Source organism: Oryzias latipes, chromosome 8, assembly GCF_002234675.1.
Source record: "Oryzias latipes chromosome 8, ASM223467v1".
NCBI lineage: Eukaryota > Metazoa > Chordata > Actinopteri > Beloniformes > Adrianichthyidae > Oryzias > Oryzias latipes.
The window spans coordinates 23005293-23021870 of NC_019866.2; the positions used below are offsets into that span (position 1 = coordinate 23005293).

The 16578-nt window shown below is 46.7% G+C and overlaps 1 protein-coding gene across 2 annotated transcripts; it reads left to right on the forward strand.

Annotated features, from left to right (window-relative positions):
• The first annotated feature begins 888 nt into the window (after window positions 1–888).
• Window positions 889–14513, forward strand: traf7 (TNF receptor associated factor 7). 2 transcript variants are annotated; one of them, XM_004071851.4, is made up of 21 exons: window positions 889–999; window positions 3953–4173; window positions 4266–4357; window positions 4435–4551; window positions 4630–4722; window positions 6732–6765; window positions 6848–7070; window positions 7143–7277; window positions 7375–7470; window positions 7543–7664; window positions 8445–8518; window positions 8619–8667; window positions 8754–8881; window positions 9650–9732; window positions 9819–9858; window positions 9947–10063; window positions 10300–10422; window positions 11292–11411; window positions 11561–11692; window positions 13566–13685; window positions 13770–14513. In XM_004071851.4, the coding sequence occupies exons 2-21, from the start codon at window positions 4122–4124 to the stop codon at window positions 13782–13784; spliced, it is 1965 nt and encodes a 654-aa protein (XP_004071899.1). In that variant the 5' UTR covers window positions 889–999; window positions 3953–4121; the 3' UTR covers window positions 13785–14513. The 2 variants fall into 2 exon arrangements, with proteins under 2 accessions (XP_004071899.1, XP_011476923.2); XM_011478621.3 differs by having other exon boundaries at window positions 4269–4357.
• The last annotated feature ends 2065 nt before the right edge of the window (window positions 14514–16578 follow it).

A 16578-nucleotide genomic window follows, 5' to 3' on the forward strand; every position in this document is an offset into this window, starting at 1 on the left:
CCTGCTCCCCTTCCCATTATCCATAACTGAAAACGCTCACTCTCACTCATTTACTTTTCTAAAGTTTGTAAATAAATATGTACTACCGTCTGACTTTATCTGTATCAAGCAGGGTGAGCTTAGACCAGGGTCTCCTGTTTCATCAGATATCATCATATTATCATTAGATAACACTGGCTTTGTTCTGAGTTTGTTCCAGTTACCTTTATGTCATGTTAGGACAATGGTGGGATTTGGTACATTCATGAAAAGACATTGTAAGTATGCAATACATGAGAAAATAGGACTCCTCTGCTCCTCCTGTAGATGAGTAAGATACACTTTCATCTACAGTTTTTTTTTTTTAACATTTCAAAGCAAATTAAACTGGGGAGGTCAAAGGGAGTCTTTATATGGTCACACCTTGTGCTGCGTGTCCCTGTCTGTTCTGTGTCCCACTTTTTCCTAACTAGCCTTTTTCCCTTCAAACTCGCCCGAACTTTTTCATTCAAGTTTTCCTAAATAACATTTTTGGTTAATTGCAAAAATAAAAATGGGACCCAAAAAAAGTTAATTTTGTAATAACATAGTGGCAACACTTGATCTTCCAGCTCCTCCGCGACGTTGGTTAGTTCCAGCATTAGCCTCAGCAAGAACCACCCCTCTAAAAAAATTAAACTAAAAACACGTAACATTACAAGTGCTGAGCTTTCGAAGTAAAACTTGTTGAGTTCTTCTGACAAATTCTAGTTCTTCTGATCTGTCAGCTCGCCTTCAGCAAGAGCTAACAACAACGTAATAAAAGTATTTGGCAATACTATTCTGTGCAGTTTTTACTTTGGAATTTACCTTTCACAAGTGGACTTTGGGGAGTGTAGTCCATAACTAAACATAAGAGCAGTGACATCACCTTGTACGTACTACACATCCCAGAATACACTGCTTCCTCAATGGTTGGTAACGAGAGGAAAAGAGGAAGAATTCATCCACAGACATGGAGTAATGCAGGCGAAACAAAATGTAAGTTTTTGACCCTTTTCCCCGTCGACCGTTTTAAAAAACTTGTTGATCCAGTTAGAAAACAGTCCAAATTATCCGGTTGTACTTAGCAGCGTTCGCTGAAGGCTGCTAGAAGGAGTGATGCTAATTAAGACAGGGAAATTAGCTAACTTAAGCTAGCAAATTCTTTAGATTGTTGAGAATAATGTTTGAAAAGACGACAATCATATAAACATAACCCAGCGAGGTGGTCTCATTTCCTTTTTTCCGCGCGGGTGAGTAGTTTTATGTGTTAAGTTTTAACATTTATTCGGACATATTCACCGGAAAGCAGCGAACTTTGGCTGCGTTCCGCCCCCTTTCTGCTGGCTCGAGCTTCTTCTCCTTTGCGGGCTTGTTGCGGCGGCACACGGAGGCGCTGTGCGGGGCAGAGGGCACCTCCTGCACCTCCAGTTTGTGGGACTAACTTCCCAAAAATGCGGTTCATTTGAATAAAACATTAAAATTCCCACTCTGACCTTCTTTTGATCTATTTTCAAAGGGTTCCCAGCAGTGTTTAATTTACGAATATGCCGTTGTTAGACTAAAACGTCAATGCCTGTGTCGTTTTGTTGGACATAGTTTCAGCAGAGCGGTTGGAGTTCATTAGAAATTCACCTCTGAGTTGTGGGCCAGACCATTTTGCAAAGCAACCCTGCCCCCCTTCCCTTCCCCGTTGCTGAGAGCTCTCCGTTCACATGCTTCCCCGCTAGCTTACAGCCCAGCACACCCCCCAACCTAACATCAGTAGTGCATTAGATCCATTTTTATTGTTAAAGTAGGTTTTTTTTGTTTAAAAAGATTCATGTTTGGGAAGTCTAGATTGTATTCTCCCAGCGCTCTGCTTCCTTGGGTTTCCATTGTTCGGAGTAAGGTCAGCCTGCCTGTTTCTCGCTGTAGACGAGATTTAAATCTACTGCCATGTCGCCTAGCCCTACAGTCCAGTTTTGTGCCAGATTCCTGCTTAGACGAGGAAAACAAGTGGATGCATCGGAATGGAGCGGAGCACAAATACAATCAAACTGCATTTTTTCCTTCTGCTCCTGACAATCATTTTAATTAATAAATACTACGAAACGCAGTTTGATGCTTATTTTTTTTAAGATTCTCATTAATTTTTCCTATACAGTAAAGCCTTCTTTTTCGCGGGGGTTACGTTCCAAAAAGAACCCGTGATAGGCAAAATCCGGCGTTTGGCACGCTGTTTTACGTACGTGTACATATTAAACTGCAACGTTATTGACGCACAGGTAGAGAAGTCGTGGAGGGACTTTTTAGCCAATCAGAATGCGGAACACAATGCACGATGCAAATCCATGAAGTAGCAAAACCGTGAAAAGTAAACCGCGTTATAGCGAGGGATCCCTGTATACTGTTTTTTTGCTGGATTATGTAAAGAAGTTTTGACAAAGGTTTTGGTAAAAGCCAACAATTTCAAGAACATGAGGCGCACTGAACTAAAAGAGGCATTAGAGGAGACAAAAGATTAAGAGATAAGTGTATCAGTCAGTCAGTCAGACTTTATTAAGTGCGTTCACAGTAACTCTAGAAGTTGTTAGCGTTAGCCACGTTAGCGTAATCCCAACACCATCCAAACATGTTGACAGAGCGGTATGTTCTTCTCAGAGCCACTTCTCCATCAGTAAACACAACCAGAATTAATCCACACATAAGGTGCTCTAGACCAGTGTTTTTCAACCAGTGTGCCGCGGCACACTAGTGTGTCGTGGGAGACGGTCAAGTGTGCCGTGGGAAATTACTCTCATTAACTGATCTAAAAACATTTTCCATCTCCAGGATATCAGCTCTGTGTTCATCCAAACAGGCCCTGATAAAACACTGAGAAATTAGGAATATGAAAGATCGTAAAACATTTTTTTCTTTGTGTTTATTTGATTGTATTAAAGACATTTTGATAAGATTGACGGTACCGCGATTTAGCCGCAGCTTCAGCTCTGTTTTTGGAAAAGTCCCGCCCCTTTAACTGTCTCCACCAATCATTCTTGGAGTCTTAATCACAAATCATCAGTCTGACCAATCAGAAGTGGTTAAAGTCTTCACTTCTTTGTTTCGATTTAGCTCATAAGTCTCTCAGTTCTAACAAAAATACCAGCTAAAGCTCGTCTTTAGCGGTGTAGCTTTCCACAGAATCCGGTGTCAGACCGTGGTAAAAGTGAACAAAACAATGAAGCTCAGAGACGCTTGTCTGTCTGCGGTCGGTCGATATTTTTGCACTACATCTCCCATGATGCATTGGGTTAAAGTGACAGTGTCTTAGCGCACAATGAGTCTCTCCTCTTAACGTCTTAAAACTACAACAAAGACACATCAAACAGTTTTTAAATCTTTTAACTCAACTTTTATTACATCTTTAAAAAAAACAGCTGCAGCTTCCAGCTTTTTCTGCCATAATTATCACAAAAATGCATGTGAGATTATGGAGGGACTGTAGATTAATCCAGACTATGAGCTTTTCCCAGTTTTTCTTTTTTCCTTTTTTTTTGGATGCTGTTGTGCCGCGGGATTTTTGTCAAGGTTAAAGTGTGCCGTGGCTCAAAAAAAGTTGAAAAACACTGCTCTAGATTATAAAGTGCACTGTTTTAAAAAAAACAAAACAATTAAAGCTTTTATCAGATCAAAAACCCCATGTTCATCAGAGTTGATCTTTAAACAATTGTCTTTGTTCATATCTTTGATATTTAATTGTTTTCTTTATTGGGAGCAGAAGCAGAACAATGTGATGTTTATTGTTTTTCTTTGATCATTACAGCTGATTCATCAGTCGTCATTTCTTTTAAGTTATTCAGACTCTTTCATTTTAGCTTCCAGTCAGTTCCCTTCCTCCTCCTCGAGGGAGGAAGGTGTACTCGTCTTCCATTTTTGTGGAACGTTAACCTCCTTCCGTGATGGTTATTCACCGCGCTGTGCTTCTCAGATCTGAGACCAGCCCGCTGCTGGCGTTTCCTCCAGTGTTGGATCTGTTATGCGCGGCGGTAAAACTCCCTACAACCTATACTCCGGAGGAGCAGCAGCACCACCCACGTCCTCCTCCTCCAGCAGCCCCTCCACCCCCCATCCATCCCACTTTTTCCTCTGCGGGCAGGATGGAGGCGTCGTTTGGCCCCGCCTTCTCAGCGGTGGCTTCTGGAGCCAAAGGTGAAACACAGATTATACCTTTCCTTTGGTTTGTCCTCAAATCCGACAAAATGAGATCTGCTTTTTCCAATTGCTCTGTGTTTTTTTTGTAGCAGAAGCATCCAACAGTTACAAACAACACCGGAGGACTCCCTCCTCCACCTCCACCCTCAACTACTCCCCTCGTGAGGAGGAGGATGGAATGGTAAAAAGAATGCACACTCCCTGTAAACGTTGCTCCTGTCAGTGCTAAACTCCTCTGGATGCTTTCTTCATCCTCAGCCTCCCATCGGCACTCCCCGAAGATCCGACTCCGCCATCTCCGTGCGATCCCTGCACTCCGAGTCCAACATGTCCCTTCGCTCCACGTTCTCTCTGCACGAGGAGGAGGAGGACGCGGTAAGACTGGAGGAAGGGTAAACCTCGCTCGCGCTCTGCGGCCGCCTCTCTAATGGAGCGCGTCTGTCTTTGCCGCAGGAGCCTCAGGTGTTTGCAGAGCAGCCGTCGGTCAAGCTGTGCTGCCAGCTGTGCTGCAGCGTCTTCAAGGACCCCGTCATCACCACCTGCGGGGTGAGCCTCCTCCCAATCTCCTGCTTCCGGTTTCTCCAACTCTGCTGCTGTTTGTGGGAAATAAATGCCGGATAGATGCTGAACTCCAGAGATTTTAGCTGCTCGTCTGCAACCTGTGGTTGCCGTTAGCAACGTTTCTGCTGCTCGCATTCCAACATTTGGCGGATAAATCTTCCTCCTGCGCGTTCTGGTGGGTGGGTGGAGGGAGGGAGCCGGACAAATTCAACAAATCCCAATCAGCCAATGCCAAGTGTGAGGAATTGGACTCCAGTAACGTCAGTTCTCGAGAGCTTAAATAGCTGTAAAAACAACAAAAAAATCTGAAAATATAGCAGATACATGCAAAGTCTAGGAATTTGTACAGCAAATATTTATGAGCTAGAGCCTGGTTCGCATAGCCGGCAGTAAATCGGACCTTTTCCCGCTGCGTGTTGGACTCCGGCAGGGCTGCCTTTCATCACCGGTTCTGTTTGTAGTTTTTATGGACAGAATTTCTAGGTGCAGCCAGGGCTGGATGGGGTCTGGTTTGGGGGTCAGGATGACCTCTCTGCTCTTTGCAGATGATGTTGTCCTGTTAGCTTCATTGAGCCAGGAAGCGTCTGGAATGAGGGTTAGCAGCGCTAAATCTGAGGCCATGGTTCTTGAACGGAGAAAGGTAGTTTGCCATCTCTGGGTGGGTGGAGTGCTCCTGCCCCAGGTGGAGGAGTTTAAGGCGTTTAGGGGCTTGTTCACGAGTGAGGGAAGACCGTGAGATTGACAGGCGGATGGGAGCAGCGTCCGTGGTTATGTGGTCGCTGTATCGGTCCGTTGTGGTGAAGAGAGAGCTGAGCCAGAAATTAAAGTTCTCAATTTACCGGTTGATCTTTGTTCCAATACTCACCTATAAATGAGCTCTGGGTCATGACCGAAAGAACGAGGTCCTGAAAACAAGCGGCAGAATGAGCTTCCTCTGTAGGGGGGCTGGGCTCTCCCTTCGGGGTAGACGCTGGGTCACCCATGGAGAGCTTGGAGTAGAAACGCTTCTCCTCCACAACCAGAGGAACCAGTTGAGGTGGCTCAGGCATCCACTCCGGATGCCTCCTTGATGCCTCCCTGGGGAGGTGTTCCGGGCATGTCCCACTGGGCGGAGGCCCCGGGGAAGACCCAGGACACGCTGGGGAGACTAAGTCTCTCGGCTGGCCTGGGAACACCTCGGGGTCTCCCCAGAGGAACTGGAGGAAGTGGCCGGGGCGAGGGAAGTCTGGGGATCTATGCTTATGACTGCTGCCCCCCTGAACCGGACCCGCTTAAGCAGAAGATGGATGGATATTTATACAGGGATCCCTCGCTATAATGCGGTTCACTTCTTGTTGTCTCGTTTTCCACATTTGAACGAGTATTTTAGGACAATTTGGCATGTTTTTTTACAGTGTTCTGCGTTCTGATTGGCTGTTGACCTGATCAGTCAATTTCCTCCATCTCTGTCACCCGAACAGAATGCGTTCAGTTTGCAAAAGACCACATAAATTTTCATCGCAATCAGATCTTTGTCTTCCTCCTATAATTCTGGACTTATTTTTCTATGAAGCTTTGAACTTTGAGAGTTTGAACAAACGAGAAAAGTCTGAAAATCTTCATGTCTGTCTGAGAAACGCTGAAAAAGTGTGCATAGAGGAGTTTTACTACCGACTACTTATTGGATTTTACTTATCACAAGTAATTTTAGCAACGTTGTTGACATTCTTTTTATCACCGTAACTTACGCAATCATCGTAATTCTAGCGGATTCTGTAGCGGAGAAAAGCACTGAATAGCAACACTAAATTAATAAAAAATACAACGCCGATATGCAATACTACGTTTGTAAATGATGAGTTACGGTATGTTAAATAGCATGTTATGTCACTGGCGTTGCCGTTGGCAACCATCCATTTGTCTGCTGGAAAAGGCTCACGGCTAGTTTGCTTTGGACCGTCCTGCGATTGTTGCAGCACGGTCAGGAATTTGAACGTTTCCGTTTGTCTCTGCAGCACACCTTCTGCAGACGCTGCGCCTTGACTTCAGGTGAGTTTCTACCGGCGTGGATTTACCGCTTGGCGTTGTGATTTGGTTCATTCCAACTTCCTGTCGCCCTCCCACCTCACAGATAAGTGCCCGGTGGATGCCGCCAAGCTCACCGTCGTGGTGAACAACATCGCCGTCGCTGAGCAGATCGGGGAGCTTTTTGTCCACTGCAAATACGGCTGCAGAGCTACCACCCCCGGAGGGGGCGGAGCTCCTGCCCCTACCTCCAACGTGGCAGGAAAGCCCGGAGCGTTTGAGGTGGACCCTCTGGGCTGCCCATTCACCATTAAACTGTCTACGCGCAAGTACGCCCCGCAGAACCGAACCCAGAACCGCGCGTTTGGGCCGCTCTGACCTGTGCGTCTGTTTCTGCTCAGAGAGCACGAGTCCAGCTGCGACTACCGGCCGGTCCGCTGCCCCAACAACCCCTCCTGCCCCCCACTGCTCACCATGAACCTGGAGGCGCACCTCAAGGAATGCGAGCACATCAAATGTCCACACTCCAAATACGGGTGAGCGTCTGAGCCGGTTGTGTTCCGGCTCTGAATCCACGTCATTCCACAGGTGAAGATGCCGGGATCTCATTCTGCCCCCCCCACACACATACAGGTGCACCTTCATCGGGAACCAGGACACGTACGAAACCCACCTGGAGGTGTGCAAGTTCGAAGGCCTGAAGGAGTTCCTGCAGCAGACGGACGACAGGTCCGTAAACACGCCGCCGTTGGCGCTGCGTTTGCGGTTCCGTCTTTGTGGACCTGATGTGTCGCCGTTCAGGTTCCACGAGATGCAGCTGACCCTGGCCCAGAAGGACCAGGACATCGCCTTCCTGCGCTCCATGCTGGGAAAACTCTCTGAGAAGCTGGACCAGCTGGAGAAAAACCTGGAACTCAAGTTTGGTGAGGGCAGCTTTTTCCTCTCCGGCGCTCCTGATGGATGTTGACGGAATCCGACGGGAGCGTTTGGAGTTTGCCGACGCTCCTGTCGGCTTCCTCCGAAGAAAACTCAGCTCAGTGGCCTTGTGGTAGAGCGTCTGCCTTGTGACTGGAAAGTCGTGAGTTCCAATCCAGGTCGAGTCATACCAAACACTCTAAAAATGGGACCCAATGCCTCCCTGGTTGACACTCAGCATTAAGAGGCTGGATTTGGGGGTTAAACCACCAAAAGGTCTGCAGCTCCCCGCTCCCCCAGGGGAGGGGTCACCTGTTCTAGGTGTGTGACAGCTGATGGGACTTTGAACTGCTGCTCACATGCAGGGATCCTAGACCGAGTCCTCCCAGAGGAACACGTGCCTGATCCCTCAGCAGATCTCTGTCTGTGATCGGTTTAAAGACGAACGGCTTCACCATCATTGATGTTAGCGGCTGGAACCTGGGATGAGCAGCCAAACTTTAAAATTCAGCTGGAAGAGAATCCTGTGAGAACTCGACCATCTTCAGACAGAGCTCTCACATCCTAAAAGTCCACGCCGATCCTCTTCGGTTCTATTTTCAACGTTTTTTCACTTTTCACTCTGATTATGCCGTTTTTAGCCAAAATCCCAAAAAGCTGTTGCTTGGTGTAGCTGCATTAGGCTGTGAGTGAGTCTGCCGAGCTGAGGTCGGATCCAGTGAACTCGGCGTTCAGGTGAACGTGCAGGTCTTCTTCAGCTCCCCTCATTTCCTGCTGGTGTTTTGCAGACATGTTGGATGAGAACCAGAGCAAACTGAGCGAAGACCTGATGGAGTTTCGCCGCGACGCCTCCATGCTCAACGTAAGTGAACGCTGACCAGGAGGAGCGCGTGAAACGGGAAAGGCGGGGGGCGCTTTCGTGATGCTGAAACTAAAGGCTCATGTGGTTGTAACTCCTGCAGGACGAGCTGTCCCACATCAACGCCAGACTCAACATGGGGATCCTGGGATGTGAGTTCCTGTCTGGTCTCCTGTCTGGTGCTTCCACACCTGGATTCAGTTCAGTTTGCAGCATTTGTTGAAATGTTTGTGTGCAGCTTATGATCCACAGCAGATCTTCAAGTGTAAGGGGACCTTTGTGGGCCACCAGGGGCCCGTCTGGTGTCTGTGCGTCTACTCCACCGGAGACCTGCTGTTTTCAGGCTCCTCTGATAAGACAATTAAGGTAACCCCCCCCCAAACAAAAGATTGTTTTATGCAGTTATTTTAAACTTTTGGTGCTTTTTCACAAACAACCAGAGTTTACTGTCTAAAGATGGACACACACACGCATGCAGACTCACACACACACACAAACTTGCACATGTACCCCTCGCACACACACACACACACACACTCACATACAAAACTCAAAAAACTCATGCACACACACATTTACAAGCTTAAAAACTCATGCACACATGTGCATAAATACATGCACACACTTACACATGAACACATCCACATGCACACACGTCCACATGCACACACTTACACATTCACATATGCACACATGTACACTCAAGCACATGCTCACACCCGCTTGCACACGTGCCCCCCACACACAAACGCATGCACACACATACACATGCGCACACACGTATGCAGACTTGCATGCACAGAAACACACACAGGAAAACGCACAAACACGTGAACATACACAAACACACATGCGCATGCGTACACATGCTAACGCTTATACACACATGCATTCAGGCACATGATTTTTTTTTTCTATATTATTTTTTACATTTTTTTCAGTTTTTCATTTATAGTATTTACATATTACAATATAAACAAACAAACAATAAAAAAAAAAGAACAGGCGGAAACGTATGAAGCTTGTTAGACGCCTATCCTCCAATATGCTTCAATGTCCATGCTGATCGTTTTAACAAACCAGATACAAACAAATCAAAACAATCCATTCAATGTATTGTTTGTTTGCTGTCAGGTGTGGGACACGTGCACCACCTACAAGTGTCAGAAAACCCTGGAGGGACACGACGGCATCGTTTTGGCTCTGTGCATCCAGGGGTAACTCCACAGAAACCACAACTTTAAAGAATAAAAAAACAACCATCCCCCCAGACGTTGACCCCACTGTCTCTCTGTTTCCATAGCAACAGGCTGTACAGCGGCTCTGCGGACTGCACCATCATTGTAAGTCGTCCCGCCGCGTCGCCTCTTCCCTTTGACGTGAGCGGCTGGGCTGACGGGGGCGGCGTCTTTCTGTGTTTTACGCCTGCAGGTGTGGGACATCCAGACTCTGCAGAAAGTCAACACCATCCGCGCCCACGACAACCCCGTGTGCACGCTGGTCTCCTCCCACAACATGCTGTTCAGCGGCTCCCTTAAAGCCATCAAGGTGCGTCTGCTGTCGTCATCAGCGCAAAGGTTTGGGGAGGAGAGGATGATGGGAGAAAGTCTGAAGATAAACAGCATCAGAGGTTCCGTCTGCATCCCTGCTTCATAGTTCTGAGTCAGCGCTCTCTCCCAACTCCTCGCCGGCCTCCGGCGTTGTCCCGGTTCCTCCTCGGCTCTGTCGCAGATGGTCGCAGACTAATGGAAGGTAAACAGCTGGACTGTTGTCATGTGTTTAAGGTTTGGGACATCGTGGGGACGGAGCTGAAACTCAAGAAGGAGCTGACCGGTCTCAATCACTGGGTCCGAGCGCTGGTGGCCTCCCAGAACCACCTGTACAGCGGCTCCTACCAAACCATCAAGGTATGAGGGGGAAGTTATTTATTTCACCTCTTCTTTTAAAAAAAAAGTGTTTTAATACCCAGCATGCAACATGACTGTTGAATGTTTATAATCCTTCCTGCAATTTAGAAAGAGCTTTGGAGCAAATGCTGTTAGACACACAGGAGGGGTTAGTTTCTGCATCCCAGAAAGCATGAAGGTCAGTACCTGCTGCAGGTACAAGTCACAGAAGACGGACCAAACATCCCTGGGATATCCGTCACAGGAAAAAAAAAGGAAGAGGAAAAGCAAAACATGGAACAGAAGAAGTAGAATTCTGGGATAGATCCTGTTGTTCCTGCTGTCTGAACTAGCTGAGAACATTTTCCCATGATCCTCTTCTTCCACACAGGCGAAGGTTCCAGATCCTCCGTCGTTTGTCTGTTTGGCACAGAGAGAAGATCTGTTCTGTTATTTTTCTGTAAACGATCCTGAATCCCTGAGGATCGTTGATCTGTGCAAATACAGAAATAATCCTTTTGAGAAGAAAAAGTCCAATTCTTCAGAAGGATTTAGGAAATGAAGTGTAAGCTATGGTGAAAGCTGCCACATAGCTGACATCGGTCCATTTCCTCACCAGATCAGTCTATTTAAAGCAATCCAAAAAAAAAAAAAACTAGCAAATGTCGACACGTTTTTTTTTTACTCTGATCTAAATAGAAACCTGTTCTGTTAACATTATTCATGTTTGCCTTCATTCGTCTCATTTTCAGTCTGTTTAATCAAATTTGTCATAGATTAAGTTACGTTATTTTTATTGTTGATTCCTCGGCTGCTTTTATTTTGACGCGGTCGCTGGTATATACATTAGCGGCGGTGGCGGCTAACAAACGTCTCCCCCCGTCTGTCAGATTTGGGACATCCGCTCCTTGGAGTGCGTCCACGTCCTGCAGACCAGCGGGGGCAGCGTCTACTCCATCGCCGTCACCAACCACCACATCGTCTGCGGCACCTATGAGAACCTGATCCACGTAAGAGCGCCCCCTGTCTGTTCGCTGGGTCAACGCTCAGTTCTGCTGCTCCCCTTGAGCAAGGCACTGTGTTTGAACCTGAGCAGCCTCCGCGTACGAAGTGAAGACGCTCCCTCCAGGCAGGTGACGCTCATGTATTTCCTCTGCAGGTGTGGGACATTGAGTCCAAAGAGCAGGTGCGGACCCTGACGGGCCACGTGGGCACCGTCTACGCGCTGGCCGTCATCTCCACGCCGGACCAGACCAAAGTGTTCAGCGCCTCCTACGACCGCTCCCTCAGGGTGAGAGTCGCTGACGCAGAGGCCCGGGCCAGCATTCTGAAAACAGCATTTGGGCGGGGCAAAGCAAAGTTTGACCCGTTGGTTCACCCATTGGACAGCCCACCTGTCAATCAAAACAACCTCCACACCCCTAAAAATGATCACAAAAGAGCTCCAGGAAGTTTGGGCTTCTGGACTTTCATATTCACCAACGCTCCATATGTTTGTGTTTCTGTCCGCCACATTATCCAGAACCGCAGGAGAGGTTCTGGATAATGCCTGCCCCCCCCCCAATTGATGACATCACAGCGGGAGAAACTGTCAAAAAGATGAATGCGGTCAAGCTCTCTTCTGGAGCGGTCTTTCCTTTCTACCTCGTAGTTCATCTTTCCCAGTTTAGCTCGTTCTTTTAGAGCGATGATACTGCTTTTTTTAAACAGCGCACCCTGTTCTGTGTCCTGATTGGCTGGAGACCCTGTCAATCAATCTCCTCCGTCTGTCCTGTACAGAAACGTGGAGCTCTTCAGATCTACAGAAATCTGTGATGGATCAGATCTTTGTTTTCATTCTAAGTTCCTGGACTTAATTTCTATGAAGGTTTGAGAATTTAAACAAGAGAAAAGGGTGAAAATGTTCATGTCTGTCTGAGAAAAGTGTAGAAAGTGAGTAGTGAGGAGTTTCACTGCCATAAACGTCTGTAATCATTCTCTCTGGATTTCACCCATAACTGGTTCTTTTTGGAACGTAACTCCTGCAACAAACGAGGGAACTCTATACTGATGAAAAGGCAACGCAGATATATGCGTAGCTGCAGCAGAAGACACAGAAATGAGCTTTTTCGTGGTTACTGGATGAGAAACAGACGTGCAGGACACAGCTGCTCAGTTTTATTGCAAACTGTGAGACATGTGAGGAGCTGCAGCTTCAACGTCTCAGCGAGAAAATGACGACAGAGGATCCACTATTTACTATTATTATTTTTACTGTATCAGTAGATGTTTTCTTTTTTGTCTTTGAAAATCACAGAGAGAGTTATTTGGTCATTTTTTATTTCATAAATAGTGTTATTTATTCTATTTAAAGGATCATGAATGAATCAAACTTTATTATAGGGCTTTACAATGAAAGACAGACAAAAGAAGTTAAAAGAAAAACAGTTATTGTGGCCTCACAAGAAAAAGTTTGGGGCCTCCGCTCTAGCATCCATGCTGTGTTGGAAGATTTGTTCTTTTTCATTCTTCTGATCATTAAAACACCACCTGAACGCAGCATTTCTCTACGTTTTACATGAGGTTCATCAAGCCGTTGGTGCCATTGCCTTTAAAATGAGAACAAAAGTTTTAACCTAAAAACTCTAAAATGTTTGGTTTTAAAATATAATTTTCCATCCAAATGTTTTCATCCAGATTCCATGTTATTTCTTTCTCACTCCACTCTTCTGCTCCTGGTTCGGCCCTTCTGTCCAATTTTAGAACTTTGTAACCCGCCAGTCAAAATAATTGCCCACCCCTGCCTTAGGGTGACCAAAGTGTAAAATGGTTGCTATGGAGATAAAACCAACGGGAGAGCTGCTATTTTGAAAAAAGTGTTTCATCTCCTAAACCCGTTTTGTCCCTTTTGGGGTCACCGGGCTGCCGGAGCCCATCCCTGCCACCCGTGGGGGAGGGGACATCCTGGTCAGGTCACCAGGGTGAAAAAAAGTTATTTTTTTTGTTTTTTATGAATTTCTCTTGTGCAGCTTGGACCAGGGTGGCCGGGGCACAGAGGGGAGAGAGGGCGGGTCAAAAGGGGGTGGCGAGGGCAGGCCATACCATCTGTCCACTACTGAGGAGGAGATCAAAAGTGGAATCTGTTTGCTTCCTGAAAAAGCCTCTTGTTTTGTTCTGTTCTTCAGGTGTGGAGCATGGACAACATGATCTGCACCCAGACCCTGCTGAGACACCAGGGCAGTGTGACGGCGCTGGCCGTGTCCAGAGGACGCCTCTTCTCTGGAGCCGTTGACAGCACCGTCAAGGTTGGGGGGGCCGCCGCCCACCACCGTCAGCCGATGGAGCTGCTTCTGCGTCAGTCATGTGACCGTGTCTCCTCTCCGTTCCAGGTGTGGACCTGCTGAAGAGGCTCAGCGGGCGTCAGGCCGACTCGGGCGCTCTGAAGCCGTCGGCGTGGCCGTGACTCTGCAGACGACGCCTGGAGCACTGAGCTCAGTGATGGAAAGGTTGTCGCTTTGACACCACATGTTTGTTCTTTTATAGTTTTGCAGATATCAGTGTTGTGATTCTCCTCTGAGCTTTTAACACTCGCGCTTTGTCGTGTCCTCGGCGTTACGTCTTTTCTAAAAACTCCTCGGAGAAGCCGCTAAACCTCTGCAGTGGCGGTTCCACTGAGCTCCACCCAGAGCCGTCAAACGGTTGTAACCTTGTGTATAAAAGTTTCCACGCTCCGCCCCCCCTCCTCACTCCCCGGACAGGAAGCTGGGCGGCGCTCCTGACCCGTCTCTGAGGGGAAACGACCAATTGGTTCACTCCAGGGTTCTGAACCCGACAAACAGCTAAAGCGAAAACGGTCCCCGCAAAGTCCTCCGCCGGTTTCTGGACCCATATTGGGTTGAAAATATGAACAAATTTCTGAGGAAGCGTAAGAAGACTGAAGATCTTCATGGTGTTAATCGTTTTGGCTGAACCAGGTTTTTTACTGTTTCTTTTTTTAAAACCCAGTTCACAGGAAGAACAGGGAAAGAAAACGATGAAGAGTTACACCCCACCTAAACTTTCAGTAACATCTTATATACTTGTAGTAATTTAAGATGCAGTTGGTCCTTGATCAATAAAAATGTTGTACACTTTGTTGTGTGTGTGAGTGTGTGAGTGTGTGTCAGCTGAAAACTTGTCCTTTCCAGCAGCTGAGCAAACAGATGGAGCTGATAGCCTCACGTGTTGGACACATTTTACTTTAACAGCAGGGGTTCTGAATATTTGGACACACTAGGTGTATATTTGAATAAACCCCTTTTGTAGTTTAGACTAAACTTTGTTCATCTTGCTCATATTTGCAGCAATGTTTTTGTTGGATTAGAGGGAAAAGTAAAGGTGGGAAGAAGAGAGAGAGAGATGGGGGGGGGGGGTGCGCGGTAGAACTGTGAAGCAGCATAAAGTAACAAGTTGCTGTATGTTTATAATCAAATCTAAAAGGGGCGGAGCCTGTCCACACACACACTCAAATGTAACAAACATACCTGTTGGCTCCAAAAATGTTCACATACAAACATGTACACAATACAGCCAATGTTCACACGCATACGTATGCCCACAGACCAACACGTGAAATGTTTCATTCAGTCACGCAAACCACCTGTGCAATGGGGAGACGGCTCCTGTGCTCGAGAGTTTCTGTTCTTCTAAGGAGAGTGCCCGGTCGGTCATCCCCACACCAAGACCCCCGCCGCGGCAGCCAGGACCCCCCCAACACCCACAATCGCATCTGCCAGCAGGACCACCGCACGGGCCCCCAAACCCAGAGAGCAGGGAGTCACAGGGGGACGGAGAGTCCAGGCCCCTGCCGCGTTGGGAGGGCCCCAACGCTGGGCCCCGCCCTAGGAGAGCACCCCATCACCACCCAGTAGTTCTTTATAAATTCACCTGTGAGTTGTAAAAGGACTGTTGGCGTGGAGCAAGCCCGCCCATACTTCCCAACATCCATCTATTAAACTCTGCCGCTAGCTCACAGACCCTAACACCCTCAAACTAACATTACCAAGGCAACAAAAATGGCGATCAATATCGTAGTTATTGTCATGTTGTTGCTCTCAACCCTTGTGCTATCCTAGGCACTTTAACATTGGGAGTTGGGTCATCAAGACCCACTAGACGGGACCCGCTAAAACCCTACACAACCACCCTGGACCCGCTAAAACCCCAAACAACTGCCCTGGACCCATTACAACCCCAGCTATTGGGCCTGCCCCTCATTAGGTCCCCCAACTTGGGGTTTAACCCGTAACACGTCTGATACCACATTTATCCAGCTGCACATGCAGTTTAGATCCTGATTCCAGCTCTGACAAGGAAAACAAAGACTTTTATGGATCCGTTCTTAGAGAGTTCGTGATCAGAATAGAGCTTGTGGCCTAGTTTCTACATCACAAATACAATCTTTTTAAACGGTATTTTTTCATCTCTAATTTACTTACCACCATCATCAGAAAAAGATGTTTAAAACACTTGAAACCCAGTTCTCATCAGAGCGGGTCTTTAAATGCCATATAATATCTTAAGAACGGACAAAAGACTTTAGTTTAGCAGATTGTTCTCATGTTTTAATCTGGGCCTAATCTACATAATCCACTGATCATTTTAATTACCAGAGCATCTGAATTTAGGTGTGGGTTAAAGCTCATCTCTTTGTGAAAAAACACAATTACAAGCATGTTTGCTATACATAACATGCAAATTCCCAAAGGAAAAAATAGAATCAATATGAATAAGTATTCTTTTCTACTCCTTTGAAGGGAATACAAATGTGAATGCAATAAGTCTCGTTGTTGGAGTGGAACTTCTCGTTTGCCTCCAATCAATCCTGATTTCCATTAAACCAACTCCACGAGGTCGAGATTCATTTTACTCACTGGCCTAAAGAACTTCAACTGAAAACGGCTCAAGACAAAACGTCCCAAATCATCTCCACCATTTTCAGATAAACTATAGGGTTTAAAATGAGCATCATAAGAGCAAGGCTCAATGGTAGAAGTAAGAAAAGCTGTTTGCAGTTGTTGCGTCATCTCAGTAAAGATGATGACCATTTGGTCTTCATCACCAGTGGTCTTTTGTTTATGATTATGCCGTTTTGGGGAAATTCTTTTTTTTTAAGTGTCGTTTTCTAGAACCTAGTGTCTGCAGAGCGACAGGAGTTCA

Bases quoted from the DNA above. Each gene is read 5' to 3' on its own strand.
- traf7 (XM_004071851.4), top strand. From the start codon at position 4,122: ATGGAGGCGTCGTTTGGCCCCGCCTTCTCAGCGGTGGCTTCTGGAGCC. The intron at 4,552-4,629 runs GTAAGACTGGAG...TCTTTGCCGCAG, and splicing joins ACGAGGAGGAGGAGGACGCG to GAGCCTCAGGTGTTTGCAGA. The intron at 6,766-6,847 runs GTGAGTTTCTAC...CCCACCTCACAG, and splicing joins ACGCTGCGCCTTGACTTCAG to ATAAGTGCCCGGTGGATGCC.